This window comes from Stenella coeruleoalba (assembly GCF_951394435.1).
Source record: "Stenella coeruleoalba genome assembly, chromosome: 2".
NCBI lineage: Eukaryota > Metazoa > Chordata > Mammalia > Artiodactyla > Delphinidae > Stenella > Stenella coeruleoalba.
In genome coordinates this window covers 2561431-2587218 of record NC_137147.1, presented here as the reverse complement: position 1 = coordinate 2587218, position 25788 = coordinate 2561431, and the positions used below count along the sequence as shown (strand labels likewise).

General features: G+C 49.8%; 1 protein-coding gene and 1 pseudogene across 8 annotated transcripts in view; both read left to right on the top strand.

Moving 5' to 3' along the window:
- The window catches only part of TECPR2 (tectonin beta-propeller repeat containing 2), a 95397-nt gene that overhangs the window by 24803 nt on the left and 44806 nt on the right, over positions 1 to 25788 (top strand). For 6 of the 7 annotated variants that reach the window (XM_079913194.1, XM_079913192.1, XM_079913191.1 and 3 more), the window contains exons 5-11: positions 1457 to 1614; positions 10193 to 10505; positions 12890 to 13022; positions 15937 to 16242; positions 17155 to 18128; positions 20145 to 20328; positions 22415 to 22588. In XM_079913194.1, coding sequence (XP_079769320.1) covers positions 1457 to 1614; positions 10193 to 10505; positions 12890 to 13022; positions 15937 to 16242; positions 17155 to 18128; positions 20145 to 20328; positions 22415 to 22588 — 2242 coding nt within the window. Of the gene's footprint in view, positions 1 to 1456; positions 1615 to 10192; positions 12386 to 12889; positions 13023 to 15936; positions 16243 to 17154; positions 18129 to 20144; positions 20329 to 22414; positions 22589 to 25788 lie in introns of those variants that run through there. The other variant, XM_079913196.1, reaches the window with a different exon arrangement.
- LOC307182085 (mitochondrial import inner membrane translocase subunit TIM14-like) lies at positions 8995 to 9336 on the top strand (annotated as a pseudogene). The gene has a single exon. The product of its transcript is annotated as a mitochondrial import inner membrane translocase subunit TIM14-like (transcript).

Genomic DNA, 25788 nt, shown 5'->3' with positions numbered 1-25788 from the left:
TCTGAAGTGAAATTCATGTTTTTGCTGCAAGTGCACAGTGGCTAAGGGCACCGTGGCAGCTACCGGATTTTGGTGCCCTGCTCATCTTGGGCCCGTTTGAGCTTTCAGTAGCTCTACCAACCATCAGTACAAACCACAGCTTGGTGGAAAAGGCAGATAAAACCTAGTATTATAATGAAAATGGTTTTGACCTCGCCTGGGGACCCTCAGGGACTGTGGACCACACTTTGAGAACTGCTACTCTCCAGGGAAACATTTTGTTAAGGTTTTAAGGGTCCGCATATTTGTACTTTCCTGCTGTCACTCCCCCAGCCTGAGTTGCACAGAGGGGACACTGCTCATGCATGATGTCAGGAAATGGAGAGAAAAATCACATGCAGAAAGCACTATCCTTAGCGTGCTGATCATTCTTTTCCCAGCTTTATTGAGGTTCTGATCATTGTTTTTTGGAGACACAGGTATTTCATGAGATTTGCAAAAAAGACGTGTGTTTTTGCACAATACGGTACAATAAATTTAATTCCATTACAAGCTAAGTGAAAAATTGAAAAGCTACAGCCTGCATAACTGCAAAGGTGGGAGGGAAATCTGGCTTGATGTCCTTGATGTTTGCGGGGTAGTGGGGATTTCCGTCTTGATTGTGCTGGTGGTTACATAACTGAATGCATTGGTCAAAATGCATAGAATTGTATATCGAAAAAGAGTGAATTTTACTGTATGTACATCTTGCCAGTGGATCTGATTGCTGCTCCCTCTTTCCCTGCAAAGGTCTATGACATTGCATCAGTATTTCTAAACAATTAAAGAAACAGGTTCAGGAGAAGAGGGCTTATAGCAGCAGATATTTGACACCAAGAAATATAGTTTGTGTTAGCAGTAAAATGCCTTCTAGAACTTTACTTTGTTCTTCAATATACTTAATACCATTTTAATTTCTTTCTAACCTGTTTCTTCTGACCCTTTCAGTAGGCAAGGATATAATGTCCCCACGATTGCTTTGAACCCTCTGTGGAGGAGGAGTGCGATATGGACTTTGACCGTTGTCACAGTAATATTATAGAAAGCCCCACTGTGTTCTGTTGGAATTAATAATACACATGGTGCAACATATTTCTGCTTAATCTTTATGGATTCTTCTTTGAACCGTGTACTGAGAACATTTTTAAAAAATTATACAGAATTTGTAAATGTTTCTTGGCCAACTTGATGTAGCCTAACATAGATGGTAACCCTGACTGTTTTCTCATTAGTGAGGACTTTTGCAAATAATTTCATTGCAGTGGGTTGACATTGAATCCAGTGAGAATTAAAGCATTCGTTTTAAGGTAGACATTGACCAAAGTCAATGTCAGGCACAGGAGGGACACGGGCCAGTCCTCTCAGACTGACGTGGGGTCACTGTAGCCTGCTGCGCCGTGTGCCTCACCTGTGAGCCTCACCTGGCGTCTCTCCGCAGGGCATCTGTCACTCCCACCTGGTACTGGAGGAGCCGGCTTCCATCGTGCAACTGGACTACAGCCAGAAGGTGCTGCTGGTCTCGACTTTACAGAGAAGTCTGCTTTTCTACACCGAGGAGAAGTCTGTCAAGCAAATCGGAACACAGCCAAGGAAAAGGTGAGCATCGCTGGTGTCGAGGCTCGTGGTGACGCGGCTCCAGGCAGGTCCCCAGCCTGCCCGCCACATGTGGCTGCTGCAGTCTGCTCCCTGCGGGCCCCCTCCTCCACAGCCCGGGTAGGAGGTCAGGGGTCAGGCTCAGGGTCGGGTGGGAGCTCGCCCCTCACTCCCTCCGCGTGCCGCGCCATCGTGAAAATGGAGTGACCTCGGCAGGGGAGGTGCTACCAGTTGTGTCACCTGCTGTGGAGCCGAGCGGGGGGCGCGGGAAGAGTTCACATGGGCTGTAGCCCAGCCTGGGGCCGGGAGGCGTCCTGAGGGAGGGGGCGGGTCTGGAAGGGGTCAGGGCTCCTGGCCGGGAGAGGGCCCCTCCCTTGACCTGCTCCCTGGACGAACAGCGGCGAGCAGGGTCGGTCCAGTCCCAGCCTGCCCGGGGGAGAGGCGGAGGGGCAGGACGGCATGTGGGCCGGGGGCACGCGGGGGCCTGGGTGGCGTGGTGCTGGAGAGTGGGCAGGAGGTGGGCGGGCGTCAGTGAGGGCCAGCTGGTGGTGCTGGGGGTGCCAGCCTCCGGTCCTCTCAGCGTCCGTTGTGCTGTGTCCCGGGCTTTGCAGCAGCACAGTGCAAGTTTATTCTTTTTCTGTGTGGCGGTCCATGGCTATTAAAAGACACTCGCGCTTCCCCTTTGGCTTCTACTTTCCACGCTGAATACCCCCCTAATTCCACCAACAATCTGGTGTCTCTATAACAGTAATCTCCCTGTCGGCCCCTGGAACGCTCAGCAGAATCTGTAGCTTGGGCTTAGTGGTGTGCAGAACTTGGTCGTGGCTTTCCCTCTGCCAGGGTCCCAGTCTTCTGCTTGACGTCTCGTCCTGGCTTGTCTGTCAGTGTCTTACTGCCTTGTGTCTTTGGAAGAAAGGTGGGGTGTAAAAAGAGAGATTTAAAAACCAGTTACCTCCATGGGGATCGTATACCCAACAGTCTTTCTCTTCAAACCTGGCCTTGTAACCTCCCGTGTGAAACCTGAGCACCTTTGCGTGAACGTCTCCTGGTGCGTTGTGTAGCCAAGTCTTTCGGCAGCTTGCGTTAGAAGCATACTCTTGCCAGGCACCGTTTCAGGATGTAGAAACAGATAAACGGGTCCCGTTTCTCCTAGGGAGCTGTATTAGAGAAGTGAGGGATGACAGAATGAACGGAAACATTTTTAACCTCTGTGTCCTGAAGGCTTGTGTCTGTCGTGTGCTGTGTTAGGCTGTGGTTAGAAAAGGACGTCGGCCATGTCTGCCTCCTGGAAGTGGTGCCCCATGCAACAGTGTCCCTCTGGGTGGCACACGGTGGGACAGCGGTGAGCCAGGGGACGGGCCTCTGCCCTCAAGTAAGATAAAGGTCTAGGCTGCGGTCAGTGCTATAGAGGCAACATCAGGGTGAGGTGTCGGCTGGGGGCAGGGCCTCTCTTAGAATGGTCAGGAAAGGCCTCTGGGTAAGAGATCTGTGGGCTGAAGCCTAAAGCATGGGAAGAGCGTTCTGGTCTCAGGGGACAGCACATGCCAAGGCCCTGGATCGGGCCAGGGCCTAGAACGTTCGAGGAGCCAGGAGGGGGCTGGGGTGGCTGCAGACCAGTGGGCCGGGTGCTGAAAAGGAGGGCCTGAGCCTGCGTGAGGCGAGGGATGCTGTCAACCGCGTTACTCTAGGTGAGACGGAAAGCCAGTGGGGGGCTTCAGGCAGGAGAAGGACTATCTGGGCTACCCTGGATCTGCCTGGAGACTTAATTGGAGACGGTCAGGCAGGGAACAGTGAGAAGGCTGCCGCAGGAGCCCAGGAGTAGCACGGAGGCCTCGCCTGGGTACCCGGCATGGAGAGGAGAGGGCAGGGGGATGGAGGGTAATGGGGTGAATCGGATGTAGGGGAAAACGGAGAGAAAGGAACAATAAGAAAGGGTTTCCGTGCCCTTGGCTAAAGCAACTAGACAGATGGTGAAGCCATTTAACTGAGATGGGAAGACCAGGGTTAAGGTCTAGGCTTCAGGAATTCTGTCTTGGGGCTGTTGCATCTGAGATGCCTGTTAGGTAACTAAGCAGGAATCACAGTCCAGCGTAACATACACAGGTTGGAAATTCAGGGAAGGGGTTTTGGCCAGAAATGAAAATGAGGTCATCGGATGCAGGTGACATTGAGACCCCTAGCCTTGGATGAGGTCACCCAGGGAGAGTGTTTATTCATTCAACATTGGAAAATCCTTACTAAGTCTCTGCTGTGTGCCAGGCGCCCTTCTCAGTCTGGGGAGACAGCTGTGAACAAGGGGGACAAGAGCTCTGATCTTAAGGAGCTCATGTCCTGTGAGGGAGACAGACATTAAATGTGTTCTAGAATGTTCAGTAGTAACGAATGGGTATGGAGCTAGCGAGGATGCCTGCCTTAGCGGGTGTGTGTTTAGGGCAGGCCGGTGGGTGGAGCCTGAGCAGATTCCTGAGGGAGGATGGGAGGGGCGGCAGAAGCCCTGCCTGTACGGAGGGTCTAGGAGCACAGACCAGGCGCTGGGAGCAGGGGCGCTGGGGGCAGCCCATCCTGTGGGCCCTGCTCAGGGGCTGCTTTACGCCACTGCCATCAAGAGTCGTGAGCGGCCTTGACCCGGGGAGTCAGTCCTGCTGCTGCGTGAGGGGGTGAGGGCAGCTGCTCAGGGAGGCTGCCGGGGGCTCCCGGGCGATTCAGGTGAGAGCAGGGCCTCACGCCAGGCCGGGGTGGTGGGGGCGCTTTGAAGGCAGAGCCAACGGGTGTGTTGGCTCCGGGGTGTGAGAGAGATGATCCCTTGGAGATGGTGGCCTGAGCACTTGGCTAGGCGGGGCTGCCGGCTACTGGTGTCGAGAAGGCTGGCAGAGGAGCCGCGGCGATCTCAGGAAGCAGGTGGGGCTGCAGCTGTGCATGGGGAGGGGGCCCATTAGCCGATAGACAGTGTTCAAAGCTCTGGGACGGAAGAGCTCACCTGGGGAGTGAGTGTCACTAGGGAACGGGGAGGCCTCGCATTCTGGGGCACTCCATTGCTTCCGTGTCAGAGAGAGCCGTGTCGGAGCTGCTGATCGGCCCCGAGAGGTGGGCTGAGCCGGGCCTTTGTCTCTGGCAACGTGGCGGCTGCGCGTGCCCACCCTCGTGGGGCACAGGCCGTGGCATTGGAAGGGCTGAGGGAGGGGGAGTGGGCAGTGAGTGTAGGCAGGACTCTTTCTGTGTAGATGGGAACGCAGAACTAGCGGGTGCCTGGAGGGGACCGTGCGGGCTGGCGAGACATTGGATGGAGTGTGTGGCGGCATGTTGGGCGGCTGCTGTGGGCCGGCGGGGAAGCCGGGCTCGGGGACAGGCACAGGGAGTGCCGGAAGACAAGGTCGTCCTCTCCTGACCCAGTCTGCGAACCTCCTCAGGTTGACAGAACAGCGTGTATGTTTCTCCTAGAAAAATCTCGAAGTCCCCAGCCATCCCCCGACGTGTGTTCTGTCTCGGTTCTCCTCTGTGTGTATGCTGGCGCCCTCCCCGTGCCTATCGCTGTGTCCTGCAGTCCAGTTGGGAGGACTGTTCTGGGTCGGCAGCGCCTGCGTGTTGCAGTCCAGGCCGGGTGTGGGGTGTGGAGCCTGCGCCCCCGCCAGAGCCACCTCGTGCCCGTCTGGTGGCCTTTGGGCATTTGGCTGTGGAGACGATTGTCCCGGCTTTGACTCGTTCTCCCGTTTCAGGCTCTCTGTCTGTGCTCAGCATTATTATACATAAGTTAGGAAACACCATTTGCTGGTTAGAATTTGATCACCGGCAACACTTCTTTCATATTAATGTGGCTCATAAAGGGAATTAAGGTGTCTTGTAAAGTCATCAATGGTCTTTCTAGAAATCAGCTCCACCAAAATTAAGAAACTAAGTTAATGTGTTTATGATTTTAGAATCCTGCAGTGCTTAGACCTTAGAAGTTGGAGTTGTGTCTGATTCAGAATGACATCAGCAAGTGCTGCAGAATCGCCCTGCAGGCAGGTGGTGGCCGAGTCTGGGGTAGAGGACAGTTTGCACCCGGCTGCAGCTAGTTATCCCCAACTTAACTGCCTTCTCCCAACCCGCTCCCGACACTTTTCCGCAGCGCCTCAGAGGCAGCCCCACGCCAGGCCCCCGCTCAGCCTGCCCTTCCCTGGAGTGCCCGTTCCCCTTTCTCAGTCTGGTCATTGTCCACTCAGTAACCGAGGTGTAGCCTTTGATGCCCAGGTCAGAACGTGTCCCCCTTGTCTGTAGTCCTCGAGCAGCCCTCTGAGCCTCAGAGATGGCACCTCGCAGACGCACGTCTGCTGCAGGGCGTTCTGAGACAGGGCCAAGACCTTCCTCTTATGCATCTTTCACGTTGCCTGCAGCGCAGAGTCTCTTACATGGTTCAGGAGCTCAGTAAATGTTTGTTAAAATGAACGCTTTAGTCACCTGAGGTGAAGTGACAGGAGCTTTTAAAAAAATAATAAATTTATTTATTTATTTATTTATTTTTGGCTGTGTTGGGTCTTCATTGCTGCACGCATGCTTTCTCTAGTTGCGGCGAGCGTGGGCTACTCTTTGTTGCAGTGCGCGGGCTTCTCATTGCAGTGGCTTCTCTTGTTGCAGAGCGTGGGCTCTAGGCGCGCGGGCTTCAGTAGCTGTGGCTCACAGGCTCTAGAACGCAGGCTCAGTAGTTGTGGTGCACGGGTTTATTTGCTCCGCGGCATGTGGGATCTTCCCGGACTGGAGCTCGAACCCGTGTCCCCTGTGTTGGCAGGTGGATTCTTTACCACTGCGCCATCAGGGAAGTCCAGCAGGCGGATTCTTAACCACTGAGCCACCAGGGAAGTCCGATAAGAGATTTTTAAGAGGACTTTATTAGTAGGAGAAATATAGATTTGAAAATTGGATCACCAAATAGAAATTGATTTGATAGGAAAGGCAGGAGGAAGAGGCTATAGGCTACCGTGGCAGAGTTCTTTGGGTGTCTCTGTTTAGAGGAGCTTTGCAGAGCAGGTCACTAAAGACAATCATCAGAGCATGATGCTGATTATGGAGCTGTCCACGAACGATCTACAGTGTTAGGTTAGTAACGACCTTGACTCTTGGTTAGTCCAACAGTTTTCAGTTCAAAGCTGAATTCGATATTTGGTGTCCTCCTTGGACCCTGTCTGGAAGGATTTAGTTACTGAGGTGCCAAAGGGGTGTAGTGAGATGCTGAAGTGCAGAGAAACACCCAGATAACTTTATCTGCGTGCCTTTGTGAGATGGGCCCTGTGGATGCCTCCTTGGGGGTCGGGTGTGCTGTGTGTGCAGTGAGGGTGAGGAGAGGGCCCAGCACCCACAGGAGCACACGATGGTAACAGGGGTGGAATTAGAGGCAGTTGAGCGTTTGTGGGGACTTACGGTGTCACAAGCATTGCTTTCTTTTGTCTTCATAGATTGTCATTCAATCCTCACATCAGCCTTTGAGATGGGAATTATTATCCCTGGTTTATAGACGAGGAAACTGAGATCCATACCACATAGCTATTAAATGTCAGGGCTGGAAATTGAGCCCAGGTGTCGACCTAAAGCCAGTCCTCTTTCTACCATTCAAAATCAGAGAAATACTTCGGAGAGAGAATCAGCAGGACTTAGGGTTAAACTGAAACTCTTCTTTAAATCAATTAATTAATTTATTTATTTTTGGCTGCATTGGGTCTTCGTTGCTGTGTGGGCTTTCTCTAGTTGCGGTGAGCGGGGGCTACTCTTCGTTGCGGTGCGCGGGCTTCTCATTGTTGTGGCTTCTCTTGTTGCAGAGCACAGGCTCTAGAGCACAGGCTCAGTAGTTGTGGCACACGGGCTCAGTAGTTGTGGCACACGAGCTCAGTAGTTGTGGCACACAGGCTCAGTAGTTGTGGCTCACGGGCTCTAGAGTGCAGGCTCAGTAGTTGTGGCGCATGGGCTTAGTTGCTCCACGGTGTGTGGGGTCTTCCTGGGCCAGGGCTCGAACCCATGTCCCCTGCATTGGCAGGCGGATTCTTAACCATTGCGCCGCCAGGGAAGCCCCCAAACTGAAACTCTTAATATTTGAATTCTGGTGGACGTCTGAGATTTGGCAAAGATGTGGAGCAATGAGAACTCATAGATTGCTGATGAGAGTATAGGCTGGTGTAAACACATTGGAAAAAGTTTGAAGTTGTCTTCCAAACTTGAATCTGCTTTTACTCAGCAGCCCAGCAGTTACCCAGCAATCCAACAGTTCCACTTCTGAAGTATCCTTGACAAACTCTTAGACCTGAATACTAGGAGGTTATTTGCAGAAATGCTCATAATGAGCACTATTCAAAACGAAGAAGTGGAAATAATTCAAATGCCCTTCAGCAAGAGGGAGAATAAATTGTGGAACACTTTATAGCAGTGGAAATGAATAAGCTACAGCTTTTTTTTTATCAACAAGGATAAATCTTAGAAATATTATGTTAAGTTAAAAGCAAGTTGCAAAAGGATGCAAATAGCATCATACTATTTTTTTTTTTTTTTTTTTTGGTACGTGGGCCTCTCACTGTCGTGGCCTCTCCCGTTGCGGAGCACAGGCTCCGGACGCGCAGGCTCAGTGGCCATGGCTCATGGGCCCAGCCGCTCCGTGGCATGTGGGATCTTCCCGGACCAGGGCACGAACCTGTGTCCCCTGCATCGGCAGGCGGACTCTCAACCACTGCGCCACCAGGGAAGCCCCGTACTATTATTTTTATACAAATGGAAGGCAAACAATACTAAATTATGTGGTGTTTAGGAGTACGTAGGTATGTGGTTAAACTATCGATAATCGCAAGGGAATAATGCACACAAAATTCAGGGCTCACACATGAGAACGGAGTGGGCAGGGACTCTTGGAGCCAGAGAGCATCAGCGATGTGACTACCGATTTATTTCCAAAGTTGAGGGATAGGTTCCTGGGTGTATATTTCATTATTAGGCTTCAAAGCATATATATTCTTTTGTTTGTGTTAGATATTTCATGATACTAAAAATAGAAGGAAAAAAACCCCAAGCCGGAGGATCAGAATGGAGATTGGTCCCTGTGATGGGTTTAAGAGAAATTCTGAAAGTGCTGCCCCAATTCTGGACATAAAGCTCATTCACTGGCATGTTGGGATGAGCACAGCAGTCAGATGTCAGAAGGAACAGAATTTCAGAGCAGGGAGAGGATGGTCAGTCCTGGGTCTGTCACCTCTGCCTTCGTTTCCTCTTCTCTGAAACGGGAGTTGTGATACTTGCCTCACAGGGCTGTGTTGAGGGTTAAAGGAGAGTGGAGATAAAGCACTGCGTGCAGGGTAGAGGCATAGAGTTGGTGGGGTGGGATGAGCCGTGCTACAGGTGGGGCCGGGGAGCTGAGCGGGAGCCACGGCCAGTACAGCGGTAGCGGTTGGACAGACCATTGCTGCTGCGGGATTTGCAGGGGGTTATGCTTCGCAGGCCATGAAGCATATGGAGCCTCAAGTAAAACAAGTTGTTCAAAGTCTACCGAAATCTGCCTTTAGTGGTGGCTATTACAGAGGTGGGTTTGAGCCCAAAATGACAAAACGGGAAGCATCGTTAATACTAGGTGTAAGCCCTGCTGCCAGTAAGGGAAACATAAGAGATGCTCATCGATGAATTATGCTTTTAAATCACCCAGACGAGGGAGGATCTCCTTATATAGCAGCCAAAATCAATGAGGCTAAAGATTTACTAGAAGGCCAAGCTAAAAAGTGAAGTAAATGTATGATAAATGTTAAGTTCTTACTCATTTATGTATATGAGTACCAGCTTTTATAATAAAACGCCTCAAAGCTACACGTTTTAAAAATTAGCATAAGCTAAATCAAAGCCTTGGTATAAATTGGAGGATTTAAAATCGGATTATAGAATATTTGTAGGTTAATACTCAATAATTATGGATAAATGCATGCCATTTGAAGTGTTGTTCATTACTCATTTGTCAAATAATTTGGTACCTATTTCAAGACAAAGTGAACAAGGTAGTCTCTCCCTGAAGGAATCCCCAATCTGATGGGAGACTGATAAAGTGATAATTAAAATACAGTGTGATAAATATGATGGAATTAGCACAGGTTGTTATAGTAGGGGCTCATCTCATCGGGACAGAAGGCTGTTCAAGGTACAGAGGACTCCCCCAGTCACTTAGAACCTTGAACGTAAAAGTCAATTTAGCCACAACTTAACCTAAGAAACTGATCTAGGTATGTACTTATCACTTTGGCAGTGATAAATCTAAATTGTTTCAGATTTCATACATTAAAAACTATAACAGCATGATTTTAAAAAAACACTGTGCGCAGTAACTGTTGCGTGTGCTTAGCGGGGTGCACACTTCTGAGGATGCTGTAGGGAGTGCAAGACAGAGACTGGCTCCTCTGTGGCCTCAGTGTTGGCCAGGCGGTTCAGTTAACCAAAAAATACACTGTAGAAAAGGGTTCGAAAAAGAATCAATCTTGTTTTGGCTTAGTCCAGAAATTCTTATTAGAGTTAATATCGGGGGTGGACAGCTAGCACTTTAAATCAGTCCATTCTCTTTCTTTCTTTCCTCCTTTTTTTCTTGTAATTTCAGCACTGGGAAATTTGGTGCTTGTTTTATACCAGGACTTTGTAAGCAAAGTGATCTAACCTTGTACGCATCACGGCCTGGGCTCCGGCTGTGGAAGGCTGACATCCATGGGACCGTTCAGGCCACGTTTATCTTAAAAGATGTCTTTGCTGGAGGAGTCAAGCCTTTCGAGCTTTACCCGCGCCTGGAATCCTCTGACAGGGGAAGTTGCAGCTCACCCGAGAAACACCTGGGGCTTGTTTCATGTTTCTTTCAAGAAGGCTGGGTGTTGAGTTGGAATGAATATAGTATTTACCTTCTAGACACCGTCAACCAGGTAAGTAAAGTGATTGTACCACGTCTTTGGTGTCTAGAGGCAAGAGAATGTTTATGGACTGTTCTGCTTCATTTCTCAGACGATAGAAGGAACAGTGTTGATTCAGATGCTTTGCTTTTTCCACTGGGCCAGTCAAGGAATCCAAATGAAGGCTTGGTTGTTTTTGTAGATTTGAAAAAATATTTGGTTTAAATATTCATAGTCCTGTCCCCTGCTAAGAAAGTGTGTGTGTGTGTGTGTGTGTGTGTGTGTGTGTTTGCGGCACGCGGGCCTCTCACTGCTGTGGCCTCTCCCGTTGCGGAGCACAGGCTCCGGACGCGCAGGCTCAGCGGCCATGGCTCACGGGCCTAGCCGCTTCGCGCCACGTGGGATCTTCCCAGACCGGGGCACGAACCTGCGTCCCCTGCGTCGGCAGGCGGACTCCCAACCACTGCGCCACCAGGGAAGCCCTGTGTGTGTTTTATTTAAGCACAAAATTAAACTTGTTCTTTATAATTTCTTTGAATCACGTGTTTTCTGACTACCAAATTACTGTGAGGGTATTAAATGAAAACTCAAACATGACGGAAACAGTAAGATAGGGACTCATTCCCCAAGGCCTCCGCAGGGCAACACTGAGTTGGGCAGGGGGCTCTTTCTCTAGCTTTCTTTCCACCCTGTTCTTTTACCCTTATTTCTCCTACCCAAATGGAGCCACACGGTTTTGCCATTTTTTCCCCCACTTTACTTAATGATGTATTTGGACAACTTTCCAGCGTTATTTTTTTCCCCAGCATTATTAAATCATGGTAGGAAACAATTTCTGTTTAAATCAGGATGGTAAGAGGTTATTGCCAACAGAGGTGGAATTAGGAATTAAAAAAAAACAAAGCTGTGTAGTTTCAGTTTATTCTTAAGAGCAGAGCTTTTGCTGTTTTGTACGTCATCTCCTCACCCCACCCCCCACCCCCATCCTGCTCACGTTCTTCCTTCTTGAAGTCAGCAGGCCTCTAACAGACGCCCTTTTCTTTATAAGCAGCACTTCACGGTAGAAATCAAAGGGTTTTCTTAGTTGTGTGAACAGAAAATGAAATTCGTCTGCAAGGCTTCTTAATGATTGTTATCAGCCATGCCTGGTACTACTGGTTTAGTAGAAAGAAAAACTGACCTTTTTCTTCTTCCTGGGAGATTCTGGTCTGGTTCTACCTATAACCAGGAGTCTCTCGTCTGCCTGGCTTGGTTTCCCTACCTGGAACATGGGGAGGGGACTGGTGAGTTGGGTTAGGGAATCACCAAGATGCCTTTTAGCCCTGAGTTTGTTTCTTTTCTTAAGGAACGTTTTGAAAGACATTTTTGTATTCTTCCTCAGGTGCAGAGAACACAGCGTTTCTTCTTTTTCTGGGTACTATTTGAACTTAATGTGCACTTGTTAATTGGCGGGGTCAAGATGTGGTATAATTGTACATCAGTTCCTCTCTTCTGAGCACTTACCCAGGGCTTTCCCCAGTAGGTATAATTAACTTCATCTTATAGATGGAGAAGTGGAGACAGAGGACCTGGTCATGAGCAGAGAGTCTTTACATGGCAACATGATTAAAAGCTTTCAAACTACTGTCAGGATTATTAAGAATTTACAAAGGACTGAGACTCATTTTCTCTTCTATAATGAGCTAGTCTCTTATTTGCACTGTTGACTGAGAAGCAAGAATTTTTTTTAAGTCAGGGATGTCCTGTGTTTTGTTTGCTGTCTGCTTTCAGGTGATGTTAGGGGAATCCTCCCTCACTCACTTATTCATTCAAAACCAAGGGTTGCAATGCCTATTAGTCTCTCCCACAGGACTCCGCACGGTAGGGGACCTAGACCTGCCAGCACACATTCCAGCCCAGGAGAGACGTGCCAGGTGGGGGTTTGTGTAAAGTGCTGTGAGCTCTGAAGAGTCCTGGGCATTGCTGAGGAGGGTGAGCTTGTCAGGGACGCTTCCCAAGGAGGCGGCCTCTGAATCAAGTTGGAACTCTCCCAGTGAGCAAGGGTCAGGAAAAGAATTCAAGCAGAGCGCGTGACGTCGTGGAGGAACAGGGCTGGGGTTTGGACTGGCCAGTTGAGGCACCTGAAGCCAGAAAAGGGCGATCAGAGAGCGGGGAGCAAGGCGGGGACCGGTTCAGAGGGTGGCCGAGAGGCGGGGAGAGACTGCTCGCTCAGTCTCATAAATTTACTGGCAGGGGTTGTGACTCAGTCACACATCCGTCAGGTATTACCTGACTTTGACTGAATTTCCCTGAGTTTCAGAATCATGACAACGAAGAGCAGTTGTCTGACTTATTTGGATTGCTACACATGCTTGTACGATTTGAACTATTACTATTGCCTGGTTTTGTGATTTTTTTTTTTTTTTTTTTTTGGACAGGCCACAATTGCTGGTTTGGAAGGATCAGGTGATATCGTGTCTGTTTCCTGCACAGAAAATGAAATATTTTTCTTAAAGGGAGACAGGAACATTATAAGAATTTCAAGCAGGCCTGAAGGACTAGCATCAATAGGTTTGTATTTCTTGTAAAATGTTATAAAATGTATTTGTTACAAAATTTGTTATAAAATGTATGTAATTACAGTTTGTGATGTATAAAACGTACCATTTTTTTGCTCGTTAAATGATTGTAGCTTTTTCGAAACGAGGTGTTCAGAGGGTTTCCTTTGATTCTGAAAAGACGGTTTGTGATACTTTTCTTGAAGGTTACCTGCTTTCAGGCTTACATCAGCCAGGGTCTCACATTTGGTGGAGTTGCTTCTGCGGGTCTGGAGGTCAGGGAGGTTGGGTGAGTAGGAAGGAGAACTTGGCACCCACCTGACTGATCTCCGTCCGACACTCTGAGACAGCCTGTGGGATTGATGCGTAAGATTTTAGAACATTTCAGTCTGTCACCTGGGACACGGTTTTTACCTTTAACATGGTTCTTCCTTGTAGTATTGATTATTCTCTGTGCTTCTGACTTCTTTTGGGTAATTCATATTTAAGCCCAAATTCTAACGAGTAAAGAACCTTATTACTCTGTGTTGTCGTGCATGCACACGACCATGGGACTTCATGTACTTGTTCCTGGTGGTCGCAACAACAGCTGTGTGGCCCCTGCCCCACTGCCCCTCCCCGCCTTGTCATCACTGCGTTGTGCTCACCACCTTCCAGACTCTGCTAAGCACTTAACGTTCACGATCGCGTCCAGTCCTCCGAACAGCCTCGTGCGGGAGGGCCCGATGCCCGAGGTGAGGGCAGTGCCCACAGATGCCAGCGCCTCGTGGGGCCTCTGAAGTTCACTGGGCAGTTGCACAGGCGTCCTGCCCCCGCCTTTCCCTAAGCAGGCCACCTTCCTCCCTGGGGCTGGAGCGGCCTTGGCCCTTCCTCGCTTGCTGTGCGCCTGTCCTGACACTGCTGCCTGGGTCTCCCCGACGAGGCCTGCCCTCCTCGGGTGCTGCCCTGTGCACCCCTCCCCCTTATCATTCAAGACTCGGTCGGTATCGCCGCACTTCTGATAACTTCTTCCAATCGCCTTAGTTGAGTCAGTCTCTCCTCACTGCGTTCCTGGGGCCCTTTTCCTGCTGCTCCTTGACTTCGGAGTCGTTGCCTCACCACTTACCTTACGCAAGAATAGATTTTTGATTGCAAGGCTCTCGTGACTCACCTTGTGGCCCTAACACAGCACGTGGTTTGAAGAAGACCCTAGCGTGTTAGTCAATGGTGTCCTCCTTTCACAGATTAGAAAATTGAGGATTGGGGTAGTACGTGACAAGCCCCAAGTCACCGTCCAGATTTCCGCTTCAGCCGCTGTTTCCCCTGCCTCGCCAGGTTAGTCAGGAGGGCCCGCCCTGTGCCATGGCTGTGGGCACGCCACTGCTTTCCTCGGGTCTCTTGGCCACAGGGCCATCCTTGGTGTTTCTACTCTGACCAGTGTCAGCTAATGTCTGAGTGACCTCAAGAGAGGCAGCGGAGATCCTGGGCAGGAAGTGGGGCTCCCTCCCTCCAGCACGGGAGGGAGCGGCCTGCCTGGGACATGGCTATAGCGTTTGTCTTTTAAACCTTAGAATACAAGGTTTGGCTGCTGGGAGAATATAAAAAACAGCCTCACTTTAGCCAGATATTTAGCCTCAAAAAGACAAAAATGTACTAGCTGTCACTGTCCTGAATTTATAATCTCCCAAGAGATGGCAAGAAGAGAGTGAATTACCTCTTAAGTCACAGAGGGCAGGTTGGGGCGAACATCATTCCAGGGTTGTAACTTTCATAGAAACGGAGAGAGCTCTGCTCTTGAGCCTGTGAGCTGGGGGCCTTAACAATGTCACCAAGTGGCAGTGCCACTTACAGGGGAGAAGTGACCAGGAGCCACGAGGCCAGTAGACTTCCTGCAGGCGTGAAGATGCTCTGTAACTACACTGCCCACACGTGGCTGCCAAGTACTCGAAATGTGCTGAGTGCAACTGAGGAACTGGATTTTAAGTTTTGTTTCATGTCTATGAATCTGAATTTAAATAGCTACATGGCTGCTGGCTACTGTACTGGACGGTGCAGCTCCAGACCAAGATCTGCCTGTGTAATCTTGTGTGACCTTCTGCAAGTCACTTCCCTGCCCTGCTCGTCCCCACTTGTGGCCCCCGGTCGAGGCAGGAATGCCCACCTGTCTGGGTAAGGGCCGTGTCTCCATGCCTAGAACGCATCTGGCATGCGGTAGGTACTCGGTAACAGAAGGAGGGCTGGATGGATCAAAATGGACCCCCAGTCCTGTGTTGAGGGTCCTGTGGCTGGAACCTCCTACTGTCGTGTTGAGAGGAGGACGTGTCCATGGAGGTGGGGACAGAGCGCCAGGCCCACCAGCCCACTGCCAGTCCTGCTCTGCTCTCTCTCCTCTTCGCATGTGGACTCCTTTAATGAACTCCTCTGTTTTGAGTTTGCGCTGGTGAAAAATGACCTTTCCCTCCTTGAACTTTGAGAATTTTTATTATAGGTACATGTGTGTTTTTCAGAGGTCCCTGGAGGAGTAGTGTTTTGGCTGTACCACGGGGGCCCCAGCAGTGAAAGCACCGACTCCTAACCACCGCACCACCGGGGAATTCCCTCTAAGCCCTTTTTTCTTTTTTATTATTATTTTTTTTCCAAGCCCTTTTTTAATAGGCATCTCACCTTTATCTATTATTTTGTGAGTTGAAGTGAGAAATGCTCTACCTTATGATAGTCCCTTACTTTGAGTTATTTACAGAAGACAGCTGCTGTGAGTTATTTGACTGATTTTGATACATGAACTTCCTGGAGAACAAAAACCACGTGTTGGAACCTGTTGTACAATTCTTTTAGTTTCGCTGGTTTCTCTGAATTTAGCAGGCTGGTATTTAGGGCTGGCAAACCTTAATAAGAGCACTCCATCTTTCTCTCCAGTAACCATGGTAAAACTGACTCTTCTTTCTCAGTGCGGGACGGTCTGGAGCCGTCAGGATGCCCAGAGCAAGTCCATGGGCAGCGTGCGGAGAAGCCGCCGGGGGCCACGCCTTCTGAGACGAGGCTCAGAGGCTCTTCCGTGGCCAGCGAGCCCAGAAGCAGGAGCAGCTCACTCAACTCCACTGACAGCAGCTCCGGGCCGCAGGCGGCTCCCGAGCTGGGCAGGAGCGGCCAGCTCACCTCGAAGAGGTTCAGTGTGATCAGCTCGGAGGACTTCGACCAAGAGCTCATTGTGAAGCCTCTCAAAGTGAAAAAGAAGAAGAGGAAGAAGAAGACAGGTACCATCCACGGCAGAGCACACACGACCTCCTTCCGCCCCCGTGGGGCCTTTTACCAAACTCTCTGGGAAGGCTGCTGCTTGCTGAGTGAGCACTGCCCGTTCGCTGGAAAGCACAGAAAGCGAATGTCTTTCCTCCTCGAAGGAGTTTTACTGTGAAATACGTATACATTATACACACACATAAAGCATTAAACTATAATGTAACATACCACCCTGCTTAACAGGTCTGGGTGTTATACTTTTCAATATTTAAGTAAAAATTTCTGTTTATTCATGTACATCATTTATTAGACCAGAGATTCTGTAAACCTGTAAGGAAGGTCATGGAAATCTTTAGATGGATCGATTTATGTTTAATGTAGGGTATGTCATCAGATATGGGCTTTTTTTTCTCTTTTCTTTTCTTTTTTTAGGCTGCACTGCATGGCTTGCAGGATCGTAGTTCCCCAACCAGGGATTGAACCTGGGCCCTTGGCAGTGGAAGCACCAAGTCCTAAGCACTGGACCGCCAGGGAATTCCCAGATACGGGATTTAACACTGAGTTTAAAGAAATTTTTCACTTCTTGGTGCCTGCTGAGCCTCTCTAGCTAAAGATCACTGCGATATTGAAGGAAAATGTTACCAGATCCCTTAGCATTTTAATAATTAAAAGAAATTGGTCTGTGATCCATTTGTTCCTTTGTTTTTCTTAGTTAACATTTCTTGAAGGCCTCAGAGCCCATCAGTGTGTACAGTATGTGCATCCATTTAAAACATCCCTGCGTTGGGATAATTTGTACTTTAGAGATTTATTCTTCACCATTTAGATATCCTTCATTTAAAACGCTTTTATCTTAAGCCCAAATTTTGTTTTTTAGTTAGTGTCTTACTAGATTCATACCTAATCTTAAACGTTCTTCTTTTAAACAGAAGGTGGAAGCGGGACTACCTGCCCCAGTTCCCTTGAATCGACTCCCTGCTGGGAGTGTCCTGGTGATAGCCCCCAGTCCTTGAGCACAGACTTGCTGTCCACGACCTCGAGTCTGGGCAGCACCGTGGATCAGTCCAGCACAGGGTCTCCGGACCAGGAGTGCAGTCTCAGTGGTGAGGCCAGCAGTGTCCTGCCAGAATACAGCGACCCCGAAACGTTCAGTGTCTTGGAGGCGCCCTTCCCCGCCCCTGACTCACTGAATGAGGAAGGTGACGGAAGAACCGAAATCCCACTATGTGACGGCGCAGGCGAGACGCAGCCGCCTAGCGGGGGGTTGAGTTCACCCTGGCATCCGAGGGAGGACGCGGAAGGGAGTGATGACATCGCGGAGCTCGAAGAGGAGCCCTGTCCCGTGAGCGGTGGGCCAAGGAGCACACAGTCACCCTGCCGAGAGCGGGGCAGCTCAGCAGAGGCCCAGGAGGTGGGGGGCATGGAGCCTGCTGAACCCCAGAGCCCTTTTCCGGAGGCCCCCCTCCAGGGCTCCCCCCTGGTGCCTTCCAGCCTCAGCTGGACTCCCAGTGCTGAGCGGTGGCTTCCAGGGACCAGCGCTGAGGAGCCCAGTGAAGAGCAGGGCTTCCGGAGGCACCTGGGGGCCCCAGGCCACCTCGGCTCGAGTCCCCGGCACGCTGCTGCTGACGATGACACAGGCCAGAAAGCAATGGCTGCTTCCGAATGTGACTTGGGGAGTGCAGGAGGACGACGGCCTCGCTGGGTCTCTGCCTCGGTGGCCAGCGCCCATGAGCAGCCCTCACGGGACCAGGCGTTGACGTCCAGTGACGAGGAGGACATCTATGCCCACGGGCTGCCCTCTTCATCCTCGGAGACGAGCGTGACAGAGCTGGCAGGGAGCCGCTCCCTGCAGGACCTGCACCCGCCGGGCACAGACGAGCCCGGGCTGCTGAAGTCAGAGGAGGTATGTGCGCTCCTTTCTTAAGGGAAATCATTGGCGAACTGATTATATTTTTCTGTTTATGCAAAGAAATTATATTCCTACTGTAAAACCCGTATGCCAGAGGTGTTTGGAAGTCTGCCTTTGGGGGATTTCCAGCGCAGGGATCTAGAATGGCTTGGACTCCTGCTGACCTGTCACCCCTGCTCAGTTACCCACTTTACCAACAAAAGCAGCCTCTCCTTGTTGATTCCGGCGGGGCCGGCCCAGCATGGGCAGCTAGTGCTAGTCATCCCAGAGGATGGCTGGATTGGCCTGGGGGCCGCTCCCAGAAACCAGTGGCGAGAGGCCCGTCCACTTCTGGAGGGGAAGGCGCTGCCCCGCAGACAAGCGTCTCGAGGAGCCGTGTCTCCCTGACCTCCAAGCAGCGGCGCCAGGGCTCCCCTGCAGGCTGTACAGAAACCAGGTTTCGAGCGTCCAGTTTCCTGGGTCGGGTTCTACCTAGCCTGTGCAATTAGAAGACGATTATTAGCTGTTCTTGGTCATTTTATTTAAAAAAGTGGCTTTTAAAAAGTGCTTGTTTCCTTAGCAAGTAATTATTATGTAGATGTGTTTGGGTTCAGAGCTAACTGTGTACTGTAACCCTTTCTGCTAAGTGGGTGAGGTGTGGATCATGCGTGTGAACTTACGCAGCCACATGTGCTTTCCCCAGATGTGCCTCTGGATTCTCTGCGTCCTAATGACGTGTGACATTGGGGCGGCTCTCACCGTGTGCCAGGTGCCGTGCTAAGCACTTTACAAGTTTAACTCATATACTGCTCGAAGAACAAAACCCACAAACTAGGTGCTCCCGTTTCACAGGAGGAAGTGGAGACTCAGACAGATAAATGGCTTTCACCAGGTCGCATGGCAAGTGGGGCCAGGGCCCTCTCTCTCGAACCGCTGTGCTGTCTGTCCTACCTCGAAAGTGAAACGTCCTGCTTATTTGTTTTAAGACAGAATGCCCTTTCACTCAGTCTTCCGCGCATTCACCCTTTCGTGAGTGCCTTCGGCTGCCAGGCTCTGCGTCGGGCGCTGGGGACGCTGCAGTGCCCGTGACAGGCAGTCGTGGATCTCAAGAGTCCTGGACACGTGTGCAGATCCTCCCAGTTGAGTGGAACTCGGGTGATGGTGATGAGCAAAGTGCAGGAGGGGCGCGGCGCCCACCAACCATGGCAGGAGCCAAGCAGCTGAGCCGAGGGCGTGGGCAGTTGGCATTCTAGACCAGAACTTTAGAAAAGTCCTAGGTGAGAGAGCACCTGGTACTTTGAGGACCTCCCCCAGCCTTCACTGCTCCCCGCCTTGTCCCCCTCCAGAGAGCTGGAAAGCCACATTTTGTTGCGTTGGGGGGTGGGTAAGGTGTGTCCTGGTGAGTCAGGGCCAGATCGAGAGGGGTTGGGTGCCAAACTCTGTGAAGCAGTGAACGTCCATGTGTGGGTGATTGTGCAAATACATGGGTTTCTTTTGCAGTTTTGGAAAGCTGTTAAAGTACACACTTTATTTAGCTTTGATTTTTAAAAGAACCCTAACATCTAAACCTTAGTCTACAAGATTCAGTCAGGCAGTGTCTTGGCTAGATTTCCATCAACCACATAATGTGCCACGTGTCCGATGATTGGATCAGCGCTTAAAACAATATGGTGAAAAAAACAAAGATAGTGGTAGTGCCATTTCTCCTAACACATCTCTAATGATTAGCTGTACAAAAAATCAGTTTGCATACAAGTGGGAAGTGAGGTATCCCTGTAGAATAAAACCAGATCCTTTGAATGTAAGCGCTAGGTGAGGGAAGAGGTTGTAGTATCTGTGACAGACTGTTTTCCAGGAACGTTATGGGGTCTTTGTAGGGGACAGCCGCTCCCACTTCACAATGTTTCTGTTAGAGCTGGTCGAGAGATAGAGGGCCGACTTGAGTGATTGCACGCTTTTCTTATTGACGACAGTACGACACATGCAGCTGTGTCCCCTGCCGCAGAACTCAGCAGGCTCTGTCCTTGTTAGTTTGCAGAAAGCTGGATGGGTTACTCCGGGCCGGGCTACGGCATTCTCAGCTTGGCGGTCTCCGAGAAGTACATTTGGTGCCTGGACTACAAAGGCGGCCTGTTCTGCAGCGCGTTGCCGGGCGCTGGGCTGCGCTGGCAGAAGTTTGAAGATGCCGTCCAGCAGGTGGCAGTCTCGCCCTCAGGTTCGCCTCCCAGCTCCCTGCTTCTTGCCCCAGGTGTAGAGGCCCGAGCACACAGGGACCAGTCCATTTAGCAGACTTGCCTTTTCCCCTGCAGGTTTGAGGCGTTTTCTCCAAAGAACGCGGATTGCTGCATTTGACATCAACTGAAAATAGTGTAATTGCAGTTCAGTTTTTGGTTTTTTATTAATTGCAGTGGTAACACATGAACATGTTTTGTAAGTTAGACAAATAGCTTCCATTTTTGAGGTTTTTTTTTTTAGAAATATTAACATAAAATGCCTTATAAAAATAAATCTGTTTCTATTTCTTAGTGTTGTTGTTTTATAACTTATTTATTTATTTATTTTTGGCTACGTTGGGTCTTCGTTGCAGTGCACGGGCTTCTTGCAATGGCTTCTCTTGTTGGGGAGCACAGGCTCTAGGTGCGCGGGCCTCGGTAGTTGTGGCACGTGGGCTCAGTAGTTGTGGCTCGTGCGCTCTAGAGCACAGGCTTAGTAGTTGTGGCGCACAGGCTTAGTTGCTCCGTGGCATGTGGGATCTTCCCAGGCCAGGGCTCGAACCCGTGTCCCCTGCACTGGCAGGCGGATTCTGAACCACTGCGCCACCAGGGAAGTCCCTTAGTGTTGCTTTAAAACAGCTGAACTAATGAAGATGGGCCCGCGGTTGTGTTGGATAAGTTTGGATCGTTTGGTTTCTTTCTTAGAAATTACTCTGTAATGAGCTATATATATGCTTTGGGTGAATAATCTACTCCCTGACTGTGAAAAGAAAATGCCTTCCTTCCTTCATGCCATGATCAGGCCATTTTCAGTGAGCTGGAGCAGACGCTTCCTGGGTGAGGTTCTACCCCCTCATCTGTACAGAATACTTTGCTTGTTTGTCACAATGTTGGCCACTTTACCTATTTGTGGGATGGCGAGTGGAACAGAAGTGTGTATGCGTATCGTAGCTGGTTTACTGTTAGGACATTGGAATGCAAGGCAGACAACACTGAGCCTGTGACCTCCCCTCGCCCTCTGTGCTTTGAGATGGATTTCCTCTAACTCTCCTGGTCTTTGTCACTACGTAAAATACCAGTTTGTTCAGGGTTGTTTTGTTCTATCTCTTTATCTCTTTGAAAAATATTTTGCCTTAGAGACTAAGATAATAGCCTGTCCCATTAGCTGGCTTTATATAATTATGGGTTTTAATTCTTTTCCTCCCATTTACCTTTGGGTCCATCTCCCCAGCCATTTATAAACTTCGGTTTTTTCCTGATTATGTGAATTACTGTGTGTTTCCAAACGATTCAGTCTCGCGCTACTCTAGCAGGAGCTCTGTCTCCACCAGGGTTGGTGCTGTGGCTGAGGGCCCCGTCCAGCGTGGGCACCCCGGGGGCCGCGGGCTTGGCCGCCGCCTCGCTTCCCACACCTCCCTTGGCACCTCGTGCCAGACCCTCTAGTCCAGCCGTCTGTGCTCTTGGTGACTCTGATGGTTTCTTAGACGCCACCTGCATCTGCATAGACCACCTTCCTGTCTGCCCTTCTCCTTCCCTCCCCTTCTTCTTTGTCCCTTTCTAAGTGAAAAAAGGGACAGCCCAGCTCAAGTGCTTCCTTTCCATCTGCACCTTATCCATTTGGCTGGTCCAGAATTGACCCACTCCCTTTGAATCCCTGTAGGACTTTCAGACTTTCTCAGGACACTAACTGTGCCTCCCGAAGGTCGTTTAGGGCCCTCACCTGGCACACCTAGCAGTGCTGGTGGTGCCTCTCTGCCGTGTGATGAGTGCCTCTGATGCGCCCGCTCTGTGTGCTGTGTCCTTGATACAGCCTCACCTGCAGCCTTCCTAGCAGCCTGTACGGGGCAGATGATCCCATTTCACAGATGAGGAAATGAGGCTTGGAGACATGAGCCCCAAGCCACACGGTGGGGGGTGGTGGCAGGGGTTCAGACCTCGGCGCCGCAGGCTCTTTCCCCATTCGGGATAGAAGCAAAGGGGGGGGGCGTGTTGTAGAAATCTCTCTTCCCCACAGCACCCAGAATGGACTTTTGGGGGTGAAAGTTCTCAGTATTTATTGGACAGTGAATATAATTTTTATTTCCACAGGAGCCCTTCTCTGGAAGATTGAACAGAAATCTAACCGAGCCTTTGCTTGTGGAAAAGTGACCATCAAGGGGAAGCGTCACTGGTACGAAGCTCTGCCCCAGGCGGTGTTTGTGGCCCTGAGCGATGACACGGCCTGGATCATCAGGACAAATGGGGACCTGTACCTACAGACAGGTAGCTGCAGCCGGCGCCCCAGCACCCGTGGGATCTGGTGTGATTGTGCTTTGGTAGCGACGTGCTTAGAGACAGTGACCAAGAAGCTAGAAGTCAATTTAAATGAAAACACTTCTGGAAAGAGAGTATTTTCTGTTGGAATCTATTAGCAGTTTTCTGCTACTGACTCACATTCAACCCAGGACAAATTTAGGGCAGGAATTAATAGAATTATTTGGCGAGGCACAGAAACAGAATCTTATTCTCCTTACAGCTCACCATTGCGTATCCCTTATCCTGCAGTATCAGATCTGAAGAGGAAAGAAGAACAGAGAAATGGCATTAGAATCATTTTTCCCTTTAACTTATGGCTGGATTTTTTCAGCCAGGTCAAAGCCCTGCTTCTATACGCTTATTTACACGTGGGTCAGGAAAAAACAATGAGAGATAATTTGCTCTGAATAGGAGTTTATCTCATCCTAGGAAACTGCCCTGAGAGGGGGGACCTTTAGCAGCTGGAAGAGACACAGTGGGACTTGTTTTTTAAAAATAAACTGTAATGAGAGTCAGTGTTTACGTACTGTCAGCAAAATGAGATATGGGTTTCCAAAAGCAACGTGATTCACCAGTACCTGGAAACGATTACGGGGCAGGAGCTCTTTTTCGGATGTCAAGAGGCCATAATAGATTTATGTAAATATCAATCATTTAACCATTTAATATTGCTGATTCCAAGAAAAGGTTTGTTTTTTTTAAAATAGATTTATTTTATTTATTTATTTATTGGCTGCATTGGGTCTTCATTGCTGTACGCAGGTTTTCTCTAGTTGTGGCGAGTGGGGTCTACTCTTGGTTGGGATGTGAGGGCTTCTCATTGTTGCAGAGTACAGGCTCTAGCCGTGCAGGCTTCAGTCAGTTGTGGCTCATGGGCTCTAGAGCACAGGCTCAGTAGTTGCGGTGCACGGGCTTAGTTGCCCCGTGGCATGTGGGATCTTCCCGAACCAGGGCTCGAACCCGTGTCCCCTGTGTTGGCAGGTGGATTCTTAACCACTGCACCACCAGGGAAGCCCCCCAAGAGAAGGTTTTAATCTCTGTTATGAACTGTCAGCCAGGGACGATTCTGAGATTTTTTTTTTAACATCTTTTATTAGAGGATAATTGCTTTACAATGGTGTGTTAATTTCTGCTTTATAACAAAGTGACTCAGCTATACATATACACACGTCCCCATATCTCCTCCCTCTTGTGTCTCCCTCCCACCTTCCCTATCCCACCCCTATAGGTGGTCACCAAGCACTGAGCTGATCTCCCTGTGCCATGCGGCTGCTTCCCACTAGCTATCTGTATTACATTTGGTTGTGTATATATGTCCATGCCACTCTCACTTTGTCCCAGCTTATGCTTCCCCCTCCTCACATCCTCAGGTCCATTCTCTGTGTCTGCGTCTTTATTCTTGTCTTGCCCCTAGGTTCTTCAGAACCTTTTGGGGTTTTTTTTAGTTTCCATGTATATGTGTTAGCATACGGTATTTGTCTTTCTCCTTCTGACTTACTTCACTCTGTATGACGACTCTAGGTCCATCCACCTCACTACAAATAAATCAATTTCATTTCCTTTTATGGCTGAGTAATATTCCACTGTATACATGTGCCACATCTTCTTTATCCATTCATCTGTTGATGGACACTCAGGTTGTTTCCATCTCCTGGCTATTGTAAACAGAGCTGCAATGAACATTTTGGTACATGACTGTTTTTGAGTTATGGTTTTCTCAGGGTATATGCCCAGTAGTGGGATTGCTGGGTCATATGGTAGTTCTATTTATAGTTTTTTAAGGAACCTCCATACTGTTCTCCATAGTGGCTGTATCAATTTACATTCCCACCAATAGTGCAGGAGGGTTCCCTTTTCTCCACACCCTCTCCAGCATTTATTGTTTGTAGATTTTTTGATGATGGCCATTCTGACTGGTGTGAGGTGATACCTCATTGTAGCTTTGATTTGCATTTCTCTAATGATTAGTGATGTTGAGCATTCTTTCATGTGTTTGTTGGCAATCTGTATATCTTCTTTGGAGAAATGTCTGTTTAGGTATTCTGCCCATTTTTGGATTGGGTTGTTTGTTTTTTTGGTATTGAGCTGCATGAGCTGCTTGTAGATTTTGGAGATTAATCCTTTGTCGGTTGCTTCGTTTGCAAATATTCGATTCTCTGAGATTGAAAGCCCTTGAACATCTGGCTCGCTCTCAGATGTGGGAGAGCCGGCATCCTAGCAGCTCCTGCTTGAGCCCAGAGGGCAGCCTGGCCAGCTCTGGGCCACATGCCGGCCCTGGTCTCTCCAGCCTGGTTCCTATGTCTCCCTTGAAAGTGAAAAATAGCTGGAAAAGCATACGCATGTCCAACTTCCAGTGGCATCTGAGTTTCGTTCCTGCTGGGGAAACAGGGTGCTTCTGGCCTGGGGGTGAGGAGGGCCTTAGGAGTCACCTGGGCAGTGGTTGCAGACAAGCTCAAACCACCCAGAGCTACTGGCTTAGAGCCTCCAGGGTTGTCCTGAAGGTTTGCAGTGTAAGAAGTCCAGGAGGTGATTCCTACCTAGCTGAGTTTGAGGAAATGCAGCCCAAGGGCTGTGATACCGTAGGGTGCTGTTGTGATCGGGCAGGGAGCATGCTGAGTTCCGAGCCCTGACCGCAGGCTGAGGCTGCGGAATAATATGGGGCTTTAGGTAACAGCTGTTGTGCCAGCTCCCTTACGAGTGGCCTTGAAGCTCATTAGACAGAGATTGCAAAGAGGCGGGGGAAGAGCCCTGGATGGGGAGTTGGGGACCCTGAGCTCTGGCCCTCACCTTCCATCTAGGAATTTCGGGGTTTTCATTTTAGTAGTGGAAACACCGCGTACCACGTACAAAGCAGGCGGAGGGGAACCACCCTGTTGGAGGTGCTCTGCAGAGGTTGCCTGGAGCCCTCAGATCCCTGTGGGTCCAGTGGCAGCTGAGGCTCCGAGGGGCGTGGCCACAGAAGACGTCCCTTGGTACTGGCTCCTCTGGGCCTGGACCCTCCTGGCTCCGGAGCTGGCTGCTCTCCTGCACTGGGCTTTCACGTTCTTTCGGAACATTTTTAGCTACTTTGGGACACCAGAGGATTCGGAATTGTTATTCCTCCAGTTTTCAAAGAGCATCTGAAAACAGTTCAGATGGATATTATATTTAAGCACAATCTAACTATT